This window comes from Bombina bombina, chromosome 2 (genome assembly GCF_027579735.1).
Source record: "Bombina bombina isolate aBomBom1 chromosome 2, aBomBom1.pri, whole genome shotgun sequence".
Classification (NCBI taxonomy): Eukaryota; Metazoa; Chordata; class Amphibia; order Anura; family Bombinatoridae; genus Bombina; species Bombina bombina.
Window position 1 is genome coordinate 204,275,365 of NC_069500.1, and position 25,639 is coordinate 204,301,003.

The window sequence follows — 25,639 nt, forward strand, 5'->3', positions numbered from 1 at the left end:
CGCTGATATTAATATCTCTGAAGGGCCCCTAACCCAATCTGAGGGGGCCAGGGAGGTTTTGTCTGAGGGAGAAATTACTGATTCAGGGAACATTTCTCAACAGGCTGAACCTGATGTAATTGCATTTAAATTTAAGTTGGAACATCTCCGCATTCTGCTTAAGGAGGTATTATCCACTCTGGATGATTGTGAAAAGTTGGTCATCCCAGAGAAACTATGTAAAATGGACAAGTTCCTAGAGGTGCCGGAGCTCCCAGAAGTTTTTCCTATACCCAAGCGGGTGGCGGACATTGTTAATAAAGAATGGGAAAGGCCCGGTATTCCTTTCGTCCCTCCCCCCATATTTAAAAAATTGTTTCCTATGGTCGACCCCAGAAAGGACTTATGGCAGACAGTCCCCAAGGTCGAGGGAGCGGTTTCTACTTTAAACAAACGCACCACTATACCCATAGAGGATAGTTGCGCTTTCAAAGATCCTATGGATAAAAAATTAGAAGGTTTGCTTAAAAAGATGTTTGTTCAGCAGGGTTACCTTCTACAACCAATTTCATGCATTGTCCCTGTCACTACAGCCGCATGTTTCTGGTTTGATGAACTGATAAAGGCACTCGATAGTGATTCTCCTCCTTATGAGGAGATTATGGACAGAATCAATGCTCTCAAATTGGCTAATTCTTTCACCCTAGACGCCACTTTGCAATTGGCTAGGTTAGCGGCTAAGAATTCTGGGTTTGCTATTGTGGCGCGCAGAGCGCTTTGGTTGAAATCTTGGTCGGCTGACGCGTCTTCCAAGAACAAGCTACTAAACATTCCTTTCAAGGGGAAAACGCTGTTTGGCCCTGACTTGAAAGAGATTATCTCGGATATCACTGGGGGTAAGGGCCACGCCCTTCCTCAGGATCGGCCTTTCAAGGCGAAAAATAGACCCAATTTTCGTCCCTTTCGTAAAAACGGACCAGCCCAAAGTGCTACGTCCTCTAAGCAAGAGGGTAATACTTCTCAAGCCAAGCCAGCTTGGAGACCAATGCAAGGCTGGAACAAGGGAAAGCAGGCCAAGAAGCCTGCCACTGCTACCAAGACAGCATGAAATATTGGCCCCCGATCCGGGACCGGATCTGGTGGGGGGCAGACTCTCTCTCTTCGCTCAGGCTTGGGCAAGAGATGTTCTGGATCCCTGGGCGCTAGAAATAGTCTCCCAGGGTTATCTTCTGGAATTCAAGGGACTTCCCCCAAGGGGGAGGTTCCACAGGTCTCAGTTGTCTTCAGACCACATAAAAAGACAGGCGTTCTTACATTGTGTAGAAGACCTGTTAAAAATGGGAGTGATTCATCCTGTTCCACTAAGAGAACAAGGGTTGGGGTTCTACTCCAATCTGTTCATAGTTCCCAAAAAAGAGGGAACGTTCAGACCAATCTTAGATCTCAAGATCTTAAACAAGTTTCTCAAGGTTCCATCTTTCAAGATGGAAACCATTCGAACTATTCTTCCTTCCATCCAGGAGGGTCAATTCATGACCACGGTGGATTTAAAGGATGCGTATCTACATATTCCTATCCACAAGGAACATCATCGGTTCCTAAGGTTTGCATTCCTGGACAAACATTACCAGTTCGTGGCGCTTCCTTTCGGATTAGCCACTGCTCCAAGGATTTTCACAAAGGTACTAGGCTCCCTTCTAGCGGTGCTAAGACCAAGGGGCATTGCAGTAGTACCTTACCTGGACGACATTCTGATTCAAGCGTCGTCCCTTCCTCAAGCAAAGGCTCACACGGACATTGTCCTGGCCTTTCTCAGATCTCACGGCTGGAAAGTGAACGTGGAAAAGAGTTCTCTATCCCCGTCAACAAGGGTTCCCTTCTTGGGAACAATTATAGACTCTTTAGAAATGAGGATCTTTCTAACAGAGGCCAGAAAAACAAAACTTCTAGACTCTTGTCGGATACTTCATTCCGTTCCTCTTCCTTCCGTAGCTCAGTGCATGGAAGTGATCGGGTTGATGGTAGCGGCGATGGACATAGTTCCTTTTGCGCGCATTCATCTAAGACCATTACAACTGTGCATGCTCAGTCAGTGGAATGGGGACTATACAGACTTGTCTCCGAAGATACAAGTAAATCAGAGGACCAGAGGCTCACTCCGTTGGTGGCTGTCCCTGGACAATCTGTCTCAAGGGATGACGTTCCGCAGACCAGAGTGGGTCATTGTCAGACCGACGCCAGTCTGATGGGCTGGGGCGCGGTCTGGGGATCCCAGAAAGCTCAGGGTCTTTGGTCTCGGGAAGAATCTCTTCTACCGATAAATATTCTGGAACTGAGAGCGATATTCAATGCTCTCAAGGCCTGGCCTCGGCTAGCGAGGACCAAGTTCATACGGTTTCAATCAGACAACATGACAACTGTTGCGTACATCAACCATCAGGGGGGAACAAGGAGTTCCCTAGCGATGGAAGAAGTGACCAAAATCATTCTATGGGCGGAGTCTCACTCCTGCCACCTGTCTGCTATCCACATCCCAGGAGTGGAAAATTGGGAAGCGGATTTTCTGAGTCGTCAGACATTGCATCCGGGGGAGTGGGAACTCCATCCGGAAATCTTTGCCCAAGTCACTCACCTGTGGGGCATTCCAGACATGGATCTGATGGCCTCTCGTCAGAACTTCAAAGTTCCTTGCTACGGGGCCAGATCCAGGGATCCCAAGGCGGCTCTAGTGGATGCACTAGTAGCACCTTGGACCTTCAAACTAGCTTATGTGTTCCCGCCATTTCCTCTCATCCCCAGGCTGGTAGCCAGGATCAATCAGGAGAGGGCGTCGGTGATCTTGATAGCTCCTGCGTGGCCACGCAGGACTTGGTATGCAGATCTGGTGAATATGTCATCGGCTCCACCTTGGAAGCTACCTTTGAGACGAGACCTTCTTGTTCAGGGTCCGTTCGAACATCCGAATCTGGTTTCACTCCAGCTGACTGCTTGGAGATTGAACGCTTGATTTTATCGAAGCGAGGATTCTCAGATTCTGTTATCGATACTCTTGTTCAGGCCAGAAAGCCTGTAACTAGAAAGATTTACCACAAAATTTGGAAAAAATATATCTGTTGGTGTGAATCTAAAGGATTCCCTTGGGACAAGGTTAAGATTCCTAGGATTCTATCCTTCCTTCAAGAAGGATTGGAAAAAGGATTATCTGCTAGTTCCCTGAAGGGACAGATTTCTGCCTTGTCGGTATTACTTCACAAAAAGCTGGCAGCTGTGCCAGATGTTCAAGCCTTTGTTCAGGCTCTGGTCAGAATCAAGCCTGTTTACAAACCTTTGACTCCTCCTTGGAGTCTCAATTTAGTTCTTTCAGTTCTTCAGGGGGTTCCGTTTGAACCCTTACATTCCGTTGATATTAAGTTATTATCTTGGAAAGTTTTGTTTTTAGTTGCGATTTCTTCTGCTAGAAGAGTCTCAGAATTATCTGCTCTGCAGTGTTCTCCTCCTTATCTGGTGTTCCATGCAGATAAGGTGGTTTTACGTACTAAACCTGGTTTTCTTCCAAAAGTTGTTTCTAACAAAAACATTAACCAGGAGATTATCGTACCTTCTCTGTGTCCAAAACCAGTTTCAAAGAAGGAACGTTTGTTGCACAATTTGGATGTTGTTCGCGCTCTAAAATTCTATTTAGATGCTACAAAGGATTTTAGACAAACATCTTCCTTGTTTGTTGTTTATTCAGGTAAAAGGAGAGGTCAAAAAGCAACTTCTACCTCTCTCTCTTTTTGGATTAAAAGCATCATCAGATTGGCTTACGAGACTGCCGGACGGCAGCCTCCCGAAAGAATCACAGCTCATTCCACTAGGGCTGTGGCTTCCACATGGGCCTTCAAGAACGAGGCTTCTGTTGATCAGATATGTAGGGCAGCGACTTGGTCTTCACTGCACACTTTTACCAAATTTTACAAGTTTGATACTTTTGCTTCTTCTGAGGCTATTTTTGGGAGAAAGGTTTTGCAAGCCGTGGTGCCTTCCATTTAGGTGACCTGATTTGTTCCCTCCCTTCATCCGTGTCCTAAAGCTTTGGTATTGGTTCCCACAAGTAAGGATGACGCCGTGGACCGGACACACCTATGTTGGAGAAAACAGAATTTATGTTTACCTGATAAATTTCTTTCTCCAACGGTGTGTCCGGTCCACGGCCCGCCCTGGTTTTTTAATCAGGTCTGATAATTTATTTTCTTTAACTACAGTCACCACGGTACCATATGGTTTCTCCTATGCAAATATTCCTCCTTAACGTCGGTCGAATGACTGGGGTAGGCGGAGCCTAGGAGGGATCATGTGACCAGCTTTGCTGGGCTCTTTGCCATTTCCTGTTGGGGAAGAGAATATCCCACAAGTAAGGATGACGCCGTGGACCGGACACACCGTTGGAGAAAGAAATTTATCAGGTAAACATAAATTCTGTTTTTCTGATTATTCTGATACCAAATATGTTATATTATTAACATTTTATTATATTAAAGTAACTCATATTGCTAATTATTAGCTTAAAATCCATCACAATTTCATCAGCATCCTGGCATTTATATACAAATAACAGCCTATTCTGAATTCAGCACTGCATTGTATTCCAACATGAATATATCACATTTCACGTTTCTAATGGATCTTGTAAGTATGAATCCTTTCTATGCAAAAAAAAAAAAAAAATATATATATATATATATATATATATATATGTGTGTATGTATGTGTATATATATATATATATATATATATATATATGTATATACATTTCTATTTCTAAAAGGTATTCATTTTCATTTATTTATTTTTTTATATAGGGAATTGCAAATGCTAATTTGTCTGCTCTCAGTAATTTTAAGTTTACACCATAGCATTTGTCTTTGCTGGCTAAGATCTTCACTGCCCCACCCACATAGCATGGGGTCAATCCATGAGCTTGTGCTAATTATCAGTCCCTTTTGGAAAATGCTTGCATTTTCAACATCTCTCCAGACGGGTCGGCATCTCCGTTGGAGGAAGTCCATATATGGGCATATATCCTGATTCCAGTCTGCTAATTTCCATCTTATTAGGTCTTAAATCAACAGTCTTAGACATTTATGTCTTTATTAACTGTATGGGGGTAAGGGATGCTCTGAAGCTTGCATTTTCAATTAAGGAGCAAATGGTTTTGTCCTGTCTCAAATCACAAACTCTGTTCTCTCTCAAAATCACTTCCACAACATTCCTCTAAGTGACTGTTCTAAATTGAGCAGGCCAAATGTTTCATTGTCCCCACCTGTGTGTTCAGCATAACTTTACATGCTGAGTGGGGGATAATTGAACATGATTGAAGCTAGTTTGTCTGAAAGAAATGAATATTTTTCTACTGACCAGCCAGATTTGAATAAATATATATATTTATTAACCTTAAAATATGATTAAAATATATATTTATTAACCTTACATATACTTTGACAGTTTAGCTTCCAACAAATAATACCAAGAGAAAAAAGCTAATTTGATGATAAAAGTGAATTGGAAAGTTGTTTAAAATTGCATTCCCTATCTGAATCATGAAAGTTTAATTTTGACTAGACTGTCCTTTTAACTTGTATGCATAGCAGGACACTTGAGAAATTAGCAGGAAGCTGAGAAGCCATTTAAAATCACAATAGTGAGACACAATCATAGGAAAGGAAGAAGGGTAAGTAGGGGTAAACTTCAGAACATGATTATATTTAAATGTTTATCTCAGTGCAAAAAATTCCACAAAAAAAGATAGAAGTTGTGAGCAGTAAGTAGTGGTACCATTGGGGTGGCTTGAGACTTAACAGACAGGGCAGACTGTGCTAAAATTGTAATGTAGTAACAAATTCTCTGCAAACTAATAGAGATCACTCATAAATGGGAATCTTAGTATATTTCTACCCAGACCGTAAGCAATTGCTGCCCAGCCACATGTAATGTAGCTGTGGGGTGCGCTGATGCAGCCTGCACCATGCAGAGTAAGCCTCCAGAGGCTGTGTTATGGGGCAGAGTTTAGTCCAGGCTGTACAGAGACCTCTCTTCAGATGTGCATATTCCTTAAGCCGCCTCATTTGTACAAGTCGCAAAGGGTTATCAGGTTTCAGCCTCTCCTACGATCCCCTCAAACAAGCCACTCTGTCAGCACACTTTGTGCGCCACGGCACTACCGTAGTTACGCTTGGACCTCCGGTGGTGGAGATGCTCTACTTTCAGCTGTAGATTCTGGACAGTAGTATGATTCCCACCAAGGATTAAGGGGAGCCAGGACAATTTAGCAGGTTTTTCTTGTAGAAAAAGACTTTGTTCAGCGGGGCACGTCCAACTTTCTTCCATGCCGTGTCCCGACCACCCGAATTCTAATTTCTCATTTTAATAGTAAATCCTGGTGTAAATGCTCCAATAATAATAAATATGCAGGAAGAATTTGGATACTTCTCGTGGTATAAATAAAAACCTTGAGAAGTCCAAAATTCTATGGCTATTTAACCCCATATATCACCTACAAAGAAGAGTAAAGACATTTAGCCACCAATCAGCAAGCGCTACCCAGATGCTGAACCAAAAATGATCCGGCTCCTAAGCTTACATTCCTGCTTTTCAAATAAAGATAATAAGAGAACAAACATTTTTTTTTATCCCATAGAGCTTGTTAATTAAAGGGAATGAAACACAATTTTTTTTTCTTGTGTGATTCAGATAGAGCATGCAATTTCTCCAACATAGGTGTGTCCGGTCCACGGCGTCATCCTTACTTGTGGGATATTCTCTTCCCCAACAGGAAATGGCAAAGAGCCCAGCAAAGCTGGTCACATGATCCCTCCTAGGCTCCGCCTTCCCCAGTCATTCTCTTTGCCGTTGTACAGGCAACATCTCCACGGAGATGGCTTAGAGTTTTTTAGTGTTTAACTGTAGTTTTTATTATTCAATCAAGAGTTTGTTATTTTAAAATAGTGCTGGTATGTACTATTTACTCTGAAACAGAAAAGAGATGAAGATTTCTGTTTGTAAGAGGAAAATGATTTTAGCAACCGTTACTAAAATCGATGGCTGTTTCCACACAGGACTGTTGAGAGGAATTAACTTCAGTTGGGGGAACAGTGAGCAGACTTTTGCTGCTTGAGGTATGACACATTCTAACAAGACGATGTAATGCTGGAAGCTGTCATTTTCCCTATGGGATCCGGTAAGCCATTTTTATTACAGAAAGAAAAAAAGGGCTTCACAAGGGCTTTTTAAGACTGTCGACATTTTCTGGGCTAAATCGATTTATATATAAACATATTTTATACTCCATAGCCTTGAGGAATTATTTTAATCTTGGGAATTATGTAAAATAACCGGCAGGCACTGTATTGGACACCTTATTCTCTAGGGGCTTTCCCTAATCATAGGCAGAGTCTCATTTTCGCGCCTCTATTGCGCACTTGTTTTTGAGAAGCATGACATGCAGATGCATGTGTGAGGAGCTCTGATACATAGAAAAGACTTTCTGAAGGCGTCATTTGGTATCGTATTCCCCTTTGGGCTTGGTTGGGTCTCAGCAAAGCAGATACCAGGGACTGTAAAGGGGTTAAATATAAAAACTGCTCCGGTTCCGTTATTTTAAGGGTTAAAGCTTCCAAATTTGGTGTGCAATACTTTTAAGGCTTTAAGTTACTGTGGTGAAATTTTGGTGAATTTTGAACAATTCCTTCATACTTTTTCGCAATTGCAGTAATAAAGTGTGTTCAGTTTAAAATTTAAAGTGACAGTAACGGTTTATTTTAAAACGTTTTTTGTACTTTGTTATCAAGTTTTTGCCTGTTTAACATGTCTGAACTACCAGATAGACTGTGTTCTGAATGTGGGGAAGCCAAGGTTCCTTCTCATTTAAATAGATGTGATTTATGTGACACAAAATTTAGAGAAAATGATGCCCAAGATGATTCCTCAAGTGAGGGGAGTAAGCATGGTACTGCATCATCCCCTCCTTCGTCTACACCAGTCTTGCCCACACAGGAGGCCCCTAGTACATCTAGCGCGCCAATACTCCTTACTATGCAACAATTAACGGCTGTAATGGATAATTCTATCAAAAACATTTTAGCCAAAATGCCCACTTATCAGCGAAAGCGCGACTGCTCTGTTTTAGAAAATACTGAAGAGCATGAGGACGCTGATGATATTGGTTCTGAAGGGCCCCTACACCAGTCTGAGGGGGCCAGGAAGGTTTTGTCTGAGGGAGAAATTTCAGATTCAGGGAAAATTTCTCAACAAGCTGAACCTGATGTGATTACATTTAAATTTAAATTGGAACATCTCCGCGCTCTGCTTAAGGAGGTGTTATCCACTCTGGATGATTGTGAGAATTTGGTCATTCCAGAGAAACTATGTAAAATGGACAAGTTCCTAGAGGTCCCGGGGCCCCCCGAAGCTTTTCCTATACCCAAGCGGGTGGCGGACATTGTAAATAAAGAATGGGAAAGGCCCGGTATACCTTTCGTCCCTCCCCCCATATTTAAAAAATTGTTTCCTATGGTCGACCCCAGAAAGGACTTATGGCAGACAGTCCCCAAGGTCGAGGGGGCGGTTTCTACTCTAAACAAACGCACCACTATACCCATAGAAGATAGTTGTGCTTTCAAAGATCCTATGGATAAAAAATTAGAAGGTTTGCTTAAAAAGATGTTTGTTCAGCAAGGTTACCTTCTACAACCAATTTCATGCATTGTTCCTGTCACTACAGCAGCGTGTTTCTGGTTCGATGAGCTAGAAAAGGCGCTCAATAATAATTCTTCTTCTTATGAGGAGATTATGGACAGAATTCATGCTCTCAAATTGGCTAATTCTTTCACCCTAGACGCCACTTTGCAATTGGCTAGGTTAGCGGCGAAAAATTCTGGTTTTGCTATTGTGGCGCGCAGAGCGCTTTGGTTAAAATCTTGGTCAGCGGATGCGTCTTCCAAGAACAAATTGCTTAACATTCCTTTCAAGGGGAAAACGCTGTTTGGCCCTGACTTGAAAGAGATTATCTCTGATATCACTGGGGGCAAGGGCCACGCCCTTCCTCAGGATAGGTCTTTCAAGGCCAAAAATAAACCTAATTTTCGTCCCTTTCGCAGAAACGGACCAGCCCCAAGTGCTACGTCCTCTAAGCAAGAGGGTAATACTTCTCAAGCCAAGCCAGCCTGGAGACCAATGCAAGGCTGGAACAAAGGAAAGCAGGCCAAGAAACCTGCCACTGCTACCAAGACAGCATGAGATGTTGGCCCCCGATCCGGGACCGGATCTGGTGGGGGGCAGACTCTCTCTCTTCGCTCAGGCTTGGGCAAGAGATGTTCTGGATCCTTGGGCACTAGAAATAGTCTCCCAAGGTTATCTTCTGGAATTCAAGGGGCTTCCCCCAAGGGGGAGGTTCCACAGGTCTCAATTGTCTTCAGACCACATAAAAAGACAGGCATTCTTACATTGTGTAGAAGACCTGTTAAAAATGGGAGTGATTCATCCTGTTCCTTTAGGAGAACAAGGGATGGGGTTCTACTCCAATCTGTTCGTAGTTCCCAAAAAAGAGGGAACATTCAGACCAATCTTAGATCTCAAGATCCTAAACAAGTTTCTCAAGGTTCCATCGTTCAAAATGGAAACCATTCGAACAATTCTTCCTTCCATCCAGGAAGGTCAATTCATGACCACGGTGGATTTAAAGGATGCGTATCTACATATTCCTATCCACAAGGAACATCATCGGTTCCTAAGGTTTGCATTCCTGGACAAGCATTACCAGTTTGTGGCACTTCCGTTCGGATTAGCCACTGCTCCAAGGATTTTCACAAAGGTACTAGGGTCCCTTCTAGCGGTGCTAAGACCAAGGGGCATTGCAGTAGTACCTTACTTGGACGACATTCTGATTCAAGCGTCGTCCCTTCCTCAAGCAAAGGCTCACACGGACATTGTCCTGGCCTTTCTCAGATCTCACGGGTGGAAAGTGAACGTAGAAAAAAGTTCTCTATTTCCGTCAACAAGGGTTCCCTTCTTGGGAACAATAATAGACTCCTTAGAAATGAGGATTTTTCTGACAGAGGCCAGAAAATCAAAACTTCTAAACTCTTGTCAAATACTTCATTCTGTTCCTCTTCCTTCCATAGCGCAGTGCATGGAAGTAATAGGTTTGATGGTAGCGGCAATGGACATAGTTCCTTTTGCGCAAATTCATCTAAGACCATTACAACTGTGCATGCTCAGTCAGTGGAATGGGGACTATACAGACTTGTCTCCGACGATACAAGTAGATCAGAGGACCAGAGATTCACTCCGTTGGTGGCTGTCCCTGGACAACCTGTCACAGGGGATGAGCTTCCGCAGACCAGAGTGGGTCATTGTCACGACCGACGCCAGTCTGGTGGGCTGGGGCGCGGTCTGGGGACCCCTGAAAGCTCAGGGTCTTTGGTCTCGGGAAGAATCTCTTCTCCCGATAAATATTCTGGAACTGAGAGCGATATTCAATGCTCTCAAGGCTTGGCCTCAGCTAGCAAAGGCCAAGTTCATACGGTTTCAATCAGACAACATGACGACTGTTGCGTACATCAACCATCAGGGGGGAACAAGGAGTTCCCTGGCGATGGAAGAAGTGACCAAAATCATTCAATGGGCGGAGACTCACTCCTGCCACTTGTCTTTAATCCACATCCCAGGAGTGGAAAATTGGGAAGCGGATTTTCTGAGTCGTCAGACATTTCATCCGGGGGAGTGGGAACTCCATCCGGAAATCTTTGCCCAAATTACTCAATTGTGGGGCATTCCAGACATGGATCTGATGGCCTCTCGTCAGAACTTCAAGGTTCCTTGCTACGGGTCCAGATCCAGGGATCCCAAGGCGACTCTAGTAGATGCACTAGTAGCACCTTGGACCTTCAAACTAGCTTATGTATTCCCGCCGTTTCCCCTCATCCCCAGGCTGGTAGCCAGGATCAATCAGGAGAGGGCATCGGTGATCTTGATAGCTCCTGCGTGGCCATGCAGGACTTGGTATGCAGACCTGGTGAATATGTCATCGGCTCCACCATGGAAGCTACCTTTGAGACGAGACCTTCTTGTTCAAGGTCCGTTCGAACATCCGAATCTGGTCTCACTCCAACTGACTGCTTGGAGATTGAACGCTTGATCTTATCAAAGCGAGGGTTCTCAGATTCTGTCATTGATACTCTTGTTCAGGCCAGAAAGCCTGTAACTAGAAAAATTTACCACAAAATATGGAAAAAATATATCTGTTGGTGTGAATCTAAAGGATTCCCTTGGGACAAGGTAAAAATTCCTAAGATTCTATCCTTTCTTCAAGAAGGTTTGGAGAAAGGATTATCTGCAAGTTCCTTGAAGGGACAGATTTCTGCCTTGTCTGTGTTACTTCACAAAAAGCTGGCAGCTGTGCCAGATGTTCAAGCCTTTGTTCAGGCTCTGGTTAGAATCAAGCCTGTTTACAAACCTTTGACTCCTCCTTGGAGTCTCAATTTAGTTCTTTCAGTTCTTCAGGGGGTTCCGTTTGAACCCTTACATTCCGTTGATATTAAGTTATTATCTTGGAAAGTTTTGTTTTTGGTTGCAATTTCTTCTGCTAGAAGAGTTTCAGAATTATCTGCTCTGCAGTGTTCTCCTCCTTATCTGGTGTTCCATGCAGATAAGGTGGTTTTACGTACTAAACCTGGTTTTCTTCCGAAAGTTGTTTCTAACAAAAACATTAACCAGGAGATAGTCGTGCCTTCTTTGTGTCCGAATCCAGTTTCAAAGAAGGAACGTTTGTTGCACAATTTGGATGTTGTTCGTGCTCTAAAATTCTATTTAGATGCTACAAAGGATTTTAGACAAACATCTTCCTTGTTTGTTGTTTATTCTGGTAAAAGGAGAGGTCAAAAAGCAACTTCTACCTCTCTCTCTTTTTGGATTAAAAGCATCATCAGATTGGCTTATGAGACTGCCGGACGGCAGCCTCCTGAAAGAATCACAGCTCATTCCACTAGGGCTGTGGCTTCCACATGGGCCTTCAAGAACGAGGCTTCTGTTGATCAGATATGTAAGGCAGCGACTTGGTCTTCACTGCACACTTTTACTAAATTTTACAAGTTTGATACTTTTGCTTCTTCTGAGGCTATTTTTAGGAGAAAGGTTTTGCAAGCCGTGGTGCCTTCCATCTAGGTGACCTGATTTGCTCCCTCCCTTCATCCGTGTCCTAAAGCTTTGGTATTGGTTCCCACAAGTAAGGATGACGCCGTGGACCGGACACACCTATGTTGGAGAAAACAGAATTTATGTTTACCTGATAAATTACTTTCTCCAACGGTGTGCCCGCCCCACGGCCCGCCCTGGTTTTTTAATCAGGTCTGATAATTTATTTTCTTTAACTACAGTCACCACGGTATCATATGGTTTCTCCTATGCAAATATTCCTCCTTTACGTCGGTCGAATGACTGGGGAAGGCGGAGCCTAGGAGGGATCATGTGACCAGCTTTGCTGGGCTCTTTGCCATTTCCTGTTGGGGAAGAGAATATCCCACAAGTAAGGATGACGCCGTGGACCGGACACACCGTTGGAGAAAGTAATTTATCAGGTAAACATAAATTCTGTTTTTAAGCAGCTTTCTAATTTATTCCTATTATCAAATTGTCTTCGTTCTCTTAGTATCTTTATTTGAATGTAAGCTTATTTCTGGTTCAGCACCCGGGTAGCGCTTGCTGATTGGTGGATACATTTAGACAACTATCAGAAAGTGTTACCCAGGTGCTGAACTAAAAATGGGCCGGCTCCTATGTTTACATTCTTGAAAAGTTTAATTTTGACTAGACTATCCCTTTAACTCACTGGTTTTGAAACATGTCCTCAGGCCTCCCCAACATACCAGGTTTTCTGGATTACCTTGGATCAGAGCAGGTGAAATAACCATGTTTACTAATCAGCTGATTGTTTTACCTGTGCTCTAGTTAAGATATCTACAAAATGTGGCCTGTTAGGGAGGCCTGAGGACAGGTTTGAAAACCAGTGCTTTAACTCAATGTAATATATATTGCTCCCATTTAGTAAGTCCAAGTTTTTTTATACAAGCAAAATTTATTTTTAACAATTGCTTTTATCCCCTCTCTTTTTCTTTTAAACAATATTATGTAGTATTCTGCATGGTGCAATAATTCACTCCCTTGAGATGAGAGAATAGGTAAAGAGCAGAAGGTTACATTTTTACATGCAAATTCGAATTCTATGGAATGGTAACCGCTGGTGACACTACCGTGTCCAACTCTAGGGGGCGCAAAAGTACGAGGGTATAGAAATGAAAAAATAGTGATGCAGTCTAATAATAGACACTGAACAATTAAGAAAGCACAATATTTGTGTCACAGATTAGATCACAAAAAAAATCTTAACTGAGTCTATCAGACAACTTTGTCAGGTCAATATCGGATTAGGTGCTGGTCCCAGTCCATGCAATCCTAGATTTGTGTCACGGCTGCTCCTCTTGAAGATAAAGGAATCCGAGAAGAGAAATCTGTGAAGGAAAATCACATATAGAGGGCGCCTCCTAGTGTGATACTGTGATTGCAAATAAATATGTGTGAGTCTTGTGTTGTGGTCATACTCACAAGAGTGGCAGCACCCTTTGTGCTGAGTAACGCAGGCAGGGAACTCTGTGTCCCAGCTCACTGATCTCTGGTATAGGAACAATTCCAACAGGATCCCTGGTGTCCGTGCCAGATAGAACAAAAAAGCGCAGGCTTCCAAAAGGTAAAATTGTGTTTATTCAAAATTCACACTAGGAATTTTTGTTTTAATTCTCCTCCCTTTTAAATTGTGTTTAAAGTTATGTTGTTTTATTTGAATGAATTGTGAAAATTGAAAAAGTCAATAAAAAGATTTGTAAATAACCTTCAGTCTTCTCAACATGAGGTAGCTTGATTCAATTGTTTCACATGGATAACGAGTGCAAACGTTGCCAGTGGTAGTGGAATAAAGGAATATGAACAAATTGCTTAGATTATAAAGCTAAAATGATCTGTCTGCAGGCTTTGCCTCAATCTCACCTTGATGTAGTAAGATTTCTCTTAGAGTGCAATGTACCCATTTTGAACTACACTTTCCATTATTAGGGGTTGTGTTTGCGAAATCAATGGGCCATTGATTAAAGAAATTAGCATGTGACAGGATGTAAAAGGTGTGTGGCAGACAGGACAAAAGGTTGGAGCATTTTACTACATTGTGGTTTGCAAATTTGCTGTCAATTGCTGCTTTGAAGAATAGGCGGCATTTGACAAGAATACGATCTCAAATGCTGCAACGTTTGATAACTATTTCTAGAATTATCAGGCAATAATCATACATAATCTGGAACCTTATAAACACTGCACAGAAACAAAAAATGATTATTGCAGTTTGAATTACATGGGTTTTATTCCTCCGTTTGTGTACATCTAATTTGTAGCTGAAACATATAGCAGAGCAACATCAAAAGTAAATGCATGGCTTGTTTTCATTTTTTCTTCTGTTAAGTGTGATCAGTCCACGGGTCATCATTACTTCTGGGATATTACTCCTCCCCAACAGGAAGTGCAAGAGGATTCACCCACAGAGCTGCATATAGCTCCTCCCCTCTACGTCACTCCCAGTCATTCTCTTGCACCCAACGACTAGATAGGATGTGTGAGAGGACTATGGTGATTATACTTAGTTTTATATCTTCAATCAAAAGTTTGTTATTTTAAAATAGCACCGGAGTGTGTTATTATCTCTCTGGCAGAGTTTGAAGAAGAATCTACCAGAGTTTTTGTTATGATTTTAGCCGGAGTAGTTAAGATCATATTGCTGTTTCTCGGCCATCTGAGGAGAGGTAAACTTCAGATCAGGGGACAGCGGGCAGATGAATCTGCATAGAGGTATGTAGCAGTTTTTATTTTCTGACAATGGAATTGATGAGAAAATCCTGCCATACCGATATAATGTCATGTATGTATACTTTACACTTCAGTATTCTGGGGAATGGTACTTCACTAGAATTACACTGTAAGAAATACATAAAGCTGTTTAATAACTAGAGATTATGTTTAACGTTTTTGCTGGAATGTAAAATCGTTTTCATTTGCTGAGGTACTGAGTGAATAAATGTTTGGGCACTATTTTTCCACTTGGCAGTTGCTTAATCTGTTTTCTGACAGTTTCTATTCTCCCTCACTGCTGTGTGTGAGGGGGAGGGGCCGTTTTTTGGCGCTTTTACTACGCATCAAATATTTCAGTCAGCAACTCATTGTATTCCCTGCATGATCCGGTTCATCTCTACAGAGCTCAGGGGTCTTCAAAACTTATTTTGAGGGAGGTAATTTCTCTCAGCAGAGCTGTGAGAATTATAGTTTGACTGAGATAAAAAACGTTTATTCTGTAATTTGTTTCCTGCTTTCAGAATTTGTTATCTTTGCTAATGGGATTAAACCTTTGCTAAAGTTGTGTTGTTTACAAGGATTGAGGCTATAACTGTTTCAATTTATTAATTTTCAACTGTCATAGATCTTCTGTGCTTCTTAAAGGCACAGTACGTTTTAATATTATTCTAATTGAATTGTATTTCCAAGTTGCAAGTTTAATTGCTAGTGTGTTAAACATGTCTGATTCAGAGGATGATACCTGTGTCATTTGTTGCAATGCCAAAGTGGAGCCCAATAGAAATTTATGTACTAACTGTATTGATGCTACTTTAAATAAAAGTCAATCTGTACAAATTGAACAAATTTCACCAAACAACGAGGGGAGAGTTATGCCGACTAACTCGCCTCACGTGTCAGTACCTACATCTCCCGCTCAGAGGGAGGTGCGTGATATTGTAGCGCCGAGTACATCTGGGCGGCCATTACAAATCACATTACAGGATATGGCTACTGTTATGACTGAGGTTTTGGCTAAATTACCAGAACTAAGAGGTAAGCGTGATCACTCTGGGGTGAGAACAGAGTGCGCTGATAATATTAGGGCCATGTCAGACACTGCGTCACAGGTGGCAGAACATGAGGACGGAGAACTTCATTCTGTGGGTGACGGTTCTGATCCAAACAGACTGGATTCAGATATTTCAAATTTTAAATTTAAACTGGAAAACCTCCGTGTATTACTAGGGGAGGTGTTAGCGGCTCTGAATGATTGTAACACAGTTGCAATACCAGAGAAAATGTGTAGGTTGGATAAATATTTTGCGGTACCGACGAGTACTGAGGTTTTTCCTATACCTAAGAGACTTACTGAAATTGTTACTAAGAAGTGGGATAGACCCGGTGTGCCGTTCTCACCCCCTCCGATATTTAGAAAAATGTTTCCAATAGACGCCACCTCAAGGGACTTATGGCAAACGGTCCCTAAGGTGGAGGGAGCAGTTTCTACCTTAGCTAAGCGTACCACTATCCCGGTGGAGGATAGCTGTGCTTTTTCAGATCCAATGGATAAAAAGTTAGAGGGTTACCTTAAGAAAATGTTTGTTCAACAAGGTTTTATATTGCAACCCCTTGCATGCATTGCGCCGATCACGGCTGCAGCGGCATTCTGGATTGAGTCTCTGGAAGAGAACATTGGTTCAGCTACTTTGGACGACATTACGGACAGGCTTAGAGTCCTTAAACTAGCTAATTCATTCATTTCGGAGGCCGTAGTACATCTTACTAAACTTACGGCGAAGAATTCAGGATTCGCCATTCAGGCACGCAGGGCGCTGTGGCTAAAATCCTGGTCAGCTAATGTTACTTCTAAGTCTAAATTGCTTAATATACCTTTCAAAGGGCAGACCTTATTCGGGCCCGGGTTGAAAGAGATTATCGCTGACATTACAGGAGGTAAAGGCCATGCCCTGCCTCAGGACAAAGCCAAAGCCAAGACTAGACAGTCTAATTTTCGTTCCTTTCGTAATTTCAAAGCAGGAGCAGCATCAACTTCCTCTGCACCAAAACAGGAAGGAGCTGTTGCTCGCTACAGACAAGGCTGGAAACCTAACCAGTCCTGGAACAAGGGCAAGCAGACTAGGAAACCTGCTGCTGCCCCTAAAACAGCATGAATTGAGGGCCCCCGATCCGGGATCGGATCTAGTGGGGGGCAGACTTTCTCTCTTCGCCCAGGCTTGGGCAAGAGATGTTCAGGATCCCTGGGCGCTAGAGATAATATCTCAGGGATACCTTCTGGACTTCAAATACTCTCCTCCAAGAGAGAGATTTCATCTGTCAAGATTGTCAACAATCCAGACAAAGAAAGAGGCGTTTCTACGCTGCGTACAAGAGCTCTTGTTAATGGGAGTAATCCATCCAGTTCCACGATCGGAACAGGGACAGGGGTTTTACTCAAATCTGTTTGTGGTTCCCAAAAAAGAGGGAACTTTCAGACCAATCCTGGACTTAAAGATCCTAAACAAATTCCTAAGAGTTCCATCGTTCAAGATGGAGACTATTCGGACAATTTTACCTATGATCCAAGAGGGTCAGTACATGACCACTGTAGATTTAAAAGATGCTTACCTTCACATACCGATTCACAAAGATCATTATCGGTACCTTAGGTTTGCCTTCCTAGACAGGCATTACCAGTTTGTGGCTCTTCCATTCGGATTGGCTACAGCTCCAAGAATCTTCACAAAGGTTCTGGGTGCTCTTCTGGCGGTACTAAGACCGCGGGGAATCTCGGTAGCTCCATACCTAGACGACATTCTGATACAAGCTTCAAGCTTTCAAACTGCCAAGTCTCATACAGAGTTAGTGCTGGCATTTCTAAGGTCACATGGATGGAAGGTGAACGAAAAGAAAAGTTCACTCGTTCCACTCACAAGAGTTCCCTTCCTGGGGACTCTTATAGATTCTGTAGAAATGAAGATTTACCTGACAGAGGACAGGCTAACAAGACTTCAAAGTGCTTGCCGCACCCTTCATTCCATTCAACACCCGTCAGTGGCTCAATGCATGGAGGTAATCGGCTTAATGGTAGCGGCAATGGACATAGTACCCTTTGCCCGCTTACACCTCAGACCACTGCAACTGTGCATGCTAAGTCAGTGGAATGGGGATTACTCAGACTTATCCCCTTCTCTGAATCTGGATCAAGAGACCAGAAATTCTCTTCTATGGTGGCTTTCTCAGCCACATCTGTCCAGGGGGATGCCATTCAGCAGACCAGACTGGACAATTGTAACAACAGACGCCAGCCTTCTAGGTTGGGGTGCCGTCTGGAATTCTCTGAAGGCTCAGGGACAATGGAGTCAGGAGGAGAGTCTCCTGCCAATAAACATTCTGGAATTGAGAGCAGTTCTCAATGCCCTCCTGGCTTGGCCCCAGTTGACAACTCGGGGGTTCATCAGGTTTCAGTCGGACAACATCACGACTGTAGCTTACATCAACCATCAGGGAGGGACAAGAAGCTCCCTAGCTATGATGGAAGTATCAAAGATAATTTGCTGGGCAGAGTCTCACTCTTGCCACCTGTCAGCAATCCACATCCCGGGAGTGGAGAACTGGGAGGCGGATTTCTTAAGTCGTCAGACTTTTCATCCGGGGGAGTGGGAACTTCATCCGGAGGTCTTTGCCCAAATACTTCGACGTTGGGGCAAACCAGAGATAGATCTCATGGCGTCTCGACAGAACGCCAAGCTTCCTCGTTACGGGTCCAGATCCAGGGATCCAGGAGCAGTCCTGATAGATGCTCTGACAGCACCTTGGGACTTCAGGATGGCTTACGTGTTTCCACCCTTCCCGTTGCTTCCTCGATTGATTGCCAGAATCAAACAAGAGAGAGCATCAGTGATTCTAATAGCACCTGCGTGGCCACGCAGGACTTGGTATGCAGACCTGGTGGACATGTCATCCTGTCCACCTTGGTCTCTACCTCTGAAACAGGACCTTCTGATACAGGGTCCCTTCAAACATCAAAATCTAACTTCTCTGAAGCTGACTGCTTGGAAATTGAACGCTTGATTTTATCAAGACGTGGATTTTCTGAGTCAGTTATTGATACCTTAATACAGGCTAGGAAACCTGTTACCAGAAAGATTTACCATAAGATATGGCGTAAATACCTATATTGGTGTGAATCCAAAGGTTACTCTTGGAGTAAGGTTAGGATTCCTAGGATATTGTCTTTTCTACAAGAAGGTTTAGAAAAGGGTTTATCTGCTAGTTCATTAAAGGGACAGATCTCAGCTCTGTCCATTCTGTTACACAAACGTCTGTCAGAAGTTCCTGACGTCCAGGCTTTTTGTCAGGCTTTGGCCAGGATTAAGCCTGTGTTTAAAACTGTTGCTCCACCATGGAGTTTAAACCTTGTTCTTAATGTTTTACAGGGCGTTCCGTTTGAACCCCTTCATTCCATTGATATAAAGTTGTTATCTTGGAAAGTTCTATTTTTAATGGCTATTTCCTCGGCTCGAAGAGTCTCTGAATTATCAGCCTTACATTGTGATTCTCCTTATTTGATTTTTCATTCGGATAAGGTAGTCCTGCGTACTAAACCTGGGTTCTTACCTAAGGTAGTTACTAACAGGAATATCAATCAAGATATTGTTGTTCCTTCTTTATGCCCAAATCCTTCTTCAAAGAAGGAACGTCTACTGCACAACCTGGATGTAGTCCGTGCTCTAAAATTTTACTTACAGGCAACTAAGGAATTTCGACAAACGTCTTCTCTGTTTGTCATTTACTCTGGGCAGAGGAGAGGTCAAAAAACTTCCGCTACCTCTCTTTCTTTTTGGCTTCGTAGCATAATTCGTTTAGCTTATGAGACTGCTGGACAGCAGCCTCCTGAAAGAATTACAGCTCATTCTACTAGAGCTGTGGCTTCCACTTGGGCCTTCAAGAATGAGGCCTCTGTTGAACAGATTTGCAAGGCTGCAACTTGGTCTTCGCTTCATACTTTTTCCAAATTTTACAAATTTGACACTTTTGCTTCATCGGAGGCTATTTTTGGGAGAAAGGTTCTTCAGGCAGTGGTTCCTTCTGTATAAAGAGCCTGCCTATCCCTCCCGTCATCCGTGTACTTTTGCTTTGGTATTGGTATCCCAGAAGTAATGATGACCCGTGGACTGATCACACTTAACAGAAGAAAACATAATTTATGCTTACCTGATAAATTCCTTTCTTCTGTAGTGTGATCAGTCCACGGCCCGCCCTGTTTTTAAGGCAGGTAAATATTTTTTAATTTATACTCCAGTCACCACTTCACCCTTGGCTTTTCCTTTCTCGTTGGTCCTTGGTCGAATGACTGGGAGTGACGTAGAGGGGAGGAGCTATATGCAGCTCTGCTGGGTGAATCCTCTTGCACTTCCTGTTGGGGAGGAGTAATATCCCAGAAGTAATGATGACCCGTGGACTGATCACACTACAGAAGAAAGGAATTTATCAGGTAAGCATAAATTATGTTTTTTTCTCTCAAAAATCCAACATTATTCAACAATGCTGTTACATGTTTTATAATTAAATACAATATTAATGTATTATTGGAATTTTCCAATACTTATTCTCCCGTTTACATTAGGAGGAATTAAATATTCTTTATTTTAAAAATACAGTATATTAACATTTTCAGCTTTATTATATGCAAAAAATGTGTTGGCCAACATCCTGCTATCTGTGATGTGAGATCTTTCTGCATTCGAGTTTCCTGTTTTATGATATATATTGCAAATTTATGAGATTTATTAAATGTGTATATATAACACACACTGACAGTAATATTCTCTCTCTTTTTTTTTTTTTTTTTTAAAGAGTTTTTTGTGAAAATGTAGCTCTCAAAGAAACTTTGGAATTACGGACAAGTGAAGTTAAGTCTCTTAAATCGGAGAACACGAGTAAGTTCATTATGTATTTTTGTTGTTTAGTTTGCGCGGGTTGAGTAATACTCATTACACAGTATTGGTTTAGTTCAGTAGCACACAGTGTTGTAGGCTTGTTATACTAATATTTACATAGCTAAAGTTTAGACAATGTTTCTTAATGCAGTGGACAGACAATGTGTTACTTACATTCTTTGCTGTTACCTTTATTTCTTTCATGTAATTGGCAAGAGTCCATAAGCTAGTGATAATGCCTATAAATACACCCCTCACCACACCCACAATTCAGTTTTACAAACGTTGCCTCCTATGGAGGTGGTGAAGTAAGTTTGTACTTGATTTCTACGATTTTTTCTATTATAATCGCTGATCAGCATTTTGAAGCCCAATTCCTCTCAGAATACAGTGTTTGTCAGAGGGATGTGAAGGGAGTATCGCCTATTGATTTTATAGTTTTCCTCACGGTAAATCTTTTCAAAGGTTCTCTGTTATCGGTCGTAGGGATTTATCTCCTACCTCCCTTTTCAGATCGACGATATACTTTTATATACCATTGCCTCTGCTGATACTTTTTCAGTACTGGTTTGGCTATCTGCTATATGTGGATGGGTGTCTTTCATTAAGTATGTTTTCATTATTTAAGACACTCTCAGCTATGGTTTGGCTCTTTATTTATTAATATAAAGTTTTAAATATATGTATTTTACTTATATTTGCCATGAGTCAGGTCTATGTATATTTCCTTTTGCAGACTGTCAGTTTCAGTTTGGGAAGCATGTTTTAGGAAGTTATTTTTCTTACCTGGGGTATAGTCCTTTTTTTCAAATGGACTGTTTTTCTTTAAATTTCGCGGGCAAAATTAGACGCGCAAGGTCACAAAATGCTGTTATTTATTGTCATTCTTGGCGCAAGAATTTTTTTGGAGCGAAGGTACGTCTTTGATGACGCAAGTTCATAATTTCTGGCGTCTTAGTTGACGCCAGGTTTCCTTGCTTGAGGTTGCGTCTATTATGACGCGAGTCGCGTCATTTCCGGATGTTGTTGGCTCCAAAATAAATTTCAACTTCCTTTTGCGCCGTGCGTCATACTTGGTGCCAAGAAATGTAGTTTATTTTTCACCCCACTTCCTATATGCCTCTTGCCTTCTATATGTTCAGAGGGCTATACTGTTTGCATTTTTCCCATTCCTGAAACTGCCATATAAGGAAATTTTGTACATTTTGCTTTAATGTTGTTTTTTCTTTTACATTTGCAAGATGCCTCAATCTGATCCTGTCTCAGAAGCAACTGTTGAAACCCTGCTGCCTGATCACAGTTCTACTGAAGCTAAGTGTATCTGTTGTAAATTAGCTGAGATTATATCTCCAGCTGTAGTAGGTAAGTTGTTATGATAAGCTTTTGCATGCAGAAAACGTTTCCATCAGTAATAGTACAGTTTCTGTTGTTCCTTCAACATATAATGTACACAATATCCCTGTTGATATGAAAAATTGTATTGCTGATGCGATACAGAAGGCTTTGTCTGCTATTCCTAAACTAGGGGAGTCTATAATGAAGACATATGTCTGAAATATGAGATTAAATTCTAAAATATGAGTGTACAAATAAAGGAGTATTTAAATCAACTGGCTGATAAGTCTATGGAAATAATAAAAGCAGTGTATAACTATACAATATAGTGGAGAATGATCAATATGAAAATATTATATAAAGACATACAATCTGAATGTAGATGAATTGCTGTAAAGTTGGAACATTAAGGACTAGCTCGGAGAAAGCAGATTACAATAATGTCCAGCAAAGTGTGGATAGGTGATTTTATATAAATATGTAAGCATATAAATAAACACTCCTAAAAAAGTGATGTGAATATGTAAATACACTAAAAAGATAATTACCAAATGCTCACAGTGATTCAACTTATTCCAGCTACTTTACTTAAGCGGCTCCCATTTACCCACGCTACATAATATACACCGTCCTAGGCATCAATTGCCCCATATAATGAGAGTGGATCTATTACAGAGTAATACAGCTTAATATTCCCCACTCTAGACGTAGAGTGAGAGGTTTACTCAGGTACTTTTTTTTTTTTTTTTTTTTTTTTAAATTTTAAATTTTTTCTTTATTGAAAACCAAAAGTACATACAGTCAATTAACCAAGGAAATAAATTACTTTCCACAAACACATCAAAACAAGTACATAGGTTTAACATATAGCAATTAGGCATATTACTGAGTGATATACGTCCATATACATTATAAGCAACATGTATACTTCTATTCATTCGATGTGAAATATCTTCAATGTACATAGGGGTCTCGGATAGTGGAGCAGAACTCCAATATCTTAATAAAAAGGTTGTAAGTGACAAATATAACCACAATTCTCAATTATCATGACGGTCTCTGGTTCAGCATGGTCATTCAGTGGTGTTGTGTGTGAGGGATAGGTCATAGGGTAGATAGGGAAGGAGTCATCTCATGGGAGGGGGTGGGGAAGTCCAGGTGAGAGGGGATATAGGGTGGGGGGGAATAGGATAAAGAGCGTGGTAATGGTAATGGGGATGTAAGGGATAAAAAAAAAAAGGGTTAAACTACCTGCATGCAATGTCCCCTGGCTCAATTGCCTAGGGGGAGGAACAGTGGCATGTAGGTCTATTCAGGTCTACTGAATCTGGATCCAGTCATCCCAAATTGCCCAGTAATCCTCCATTCGTTCTAGCGAGCTATATGCAAATTTCTCCATGTTGGCCAAGTATTGTATCACTTCACAAACTTCCGAGATTGTGGGTGAGGTAACCTGTTTCCAGGCTCTAGCAATACAGAGTTTAGTGGCTGCCATAACATAGATCACCAGTTGCTTGCTACATTTGGGGAGAGCTGTATCTAGGATATGGAAGAGGGCGACCCTTGGTGTCAGTTGTATAGTCAGATTCATAGAATGTAGGAGTGTCTCAACATCTTTCCATAGATCTTTTATCTTTGGGCATGACCACCACACATGAGAGTTGGAGCCTTCCCCTCCACATAGTCTCCAGCAATCTGGAGATACATTAGGAAACATTTTCGACAATTTGGTGGGTATTCTGTACCATTGTAGCATTAGTTTCATATAACTTTCGAAAATCGTTATGCAATGAATGGTTTTTTTTGTCAGTTCGATCGCCGCTTTCAGTTCCATGTCTGATATGTTTAAGACTAATTCCTTGCACCACATTTTGATTTGGCTCGGGAGGCCCTCTGAATGATCCTGTAGCATGGCTTTGTAGTGGAATGTGAGGGGTTTCAATGTCCCCAACTCAAGTAGCCATCTTTCTTCCCATTTAGAATGGGGCCTGAGGTTCTGAATTCCAAATTTCCAGGAGCGAAGTAAGCCGAGTACCCTGCAGCATTCAAAGTAGAGCCATAAAGGAGAACTACTTAGTGAGTCGAGTACTTGATGGACTGTCATAAGCTTGCCATTTGAAAACCAATGGTCCACCGTGTCCATATTGTGTTGTATCCAAAATTCAAGATGAATACTCGGTAGATCCCAGAGAAGACCCCTCATCTGGTGAATCGGTGAGGGGTGTGGGGCAATCTCTGTATGATGTCGAAGTTCATGCCACATTTTGACATTTTGTTGTACTATGGGGTTAGGAGCCCTATCTACCAGTTGCTTGTGTCTATGGACCCAGAGAACACTTGGCAAGTCCAGGCCCTCAGGTAGGTGTAGTTCCTCTATTTTAAACCATTTCGGTTTCTCTCTAGTCGGGCCCCAGGCCGTGATATGTGATAGTCTGGCGGCCTCATAGTAAAGAAATATGTTTGGAAAAGCTACTCCACCTCTAGAGAACTCTCTCTGCATGGTTTTGTAGCCAATCCGAGGCGTCTTTTTCCCCCATACATATTTAGAGAAAATTCGGTGGATTTGTTGTAATGTGCCGTGCGGGATGTTCAGTGGGATACATCGAAATAGGTACAGCGCCTTAGGAAGTAGTGACATTTTCACCGTGGCTATACGTCCCATCCAGGAGATCTCCCTGAAATCCCATCTGTGCGTTAAAGACTGTAGTTCAATGATGAGGGCATCAAAGTTTAGAGAGAGGATGATATCTAGGTCTGCGCTTAAGTGGACACCTAGGTGTTTGATAGACGTTGCGGACCAGTGAAAGTCATACGTTTCACGTAGGGTCAGGAGTTGGTCATCAGGTATGTTGATACTATATGCCTCTGTTTTTGAAACATTTATCTTGTAGTAGCTCAGAAGGCTAAACTGTTCTAGGGCAGTAAAGACTGCCGGAACTGAACTTTGGGGGTTCGTGAGAAAGAGAGTGACGTCGTCTGCATACAGTGCAATCTTTTCCTGACATGAGCCTACCGGTATTCCCTCAATAGCAGCCGACATTCGAATCAATTCCGCCAGTGGTTCCATGACCAGGGCAAATAGCAAGGGGGATAATGGGCAGCCCTGTCTGGTTCCATTAGAAATATCAAAGGGGGGAGAGCAAAAGCCCAACCCTCTCACTCTGGCACTTGGGTTAGAGTACAAAACTCTAATCATGGTTATGGCTTCGGGTGGGAAACCAAACGTGTCCAAGACTCTCCACATATATTCCCATCTGACCCTGTCAAACGCCTTTTCGGCGTCTAATGACAGGGCCAGAAGGGGGATGTCCCGTCTCTTCGCCTCAGAAAAGATAGATATCAATCGTCTCGTATTGTCTGGTCCCTGCTGGCCTTTCACAAAGCCAACCTGGTCTGTATCAATTAACCCTGGTAGCAGGGGAGACAGTCTGTCCGCGAGAATTTTAGAGTATAATTTTGTGTCTACATTAATAAGCGAAATG

General features: G+C 42.2%; 1 protein-coding gene across 1 annotated transcript in view; it reads left to right on the plus strand.

Annotated features, from left to right (window-relative positions):
• CCDC125 (coiled-coil domain containing 125) overlaps positions 1 to 25,639 on the plus strand; it is a 197,381-nt gene that overhangs the window by 54,896 nt on the left and 116,846 nt on the right. The window contains 1 exon segment of the mRNA XM_053701455.1: positions 20,740 to 20,822. Within this exon segment, the coding sequence (XP_053557430.1) occupies positions 20,740 to 20,822 (83 nt within the window).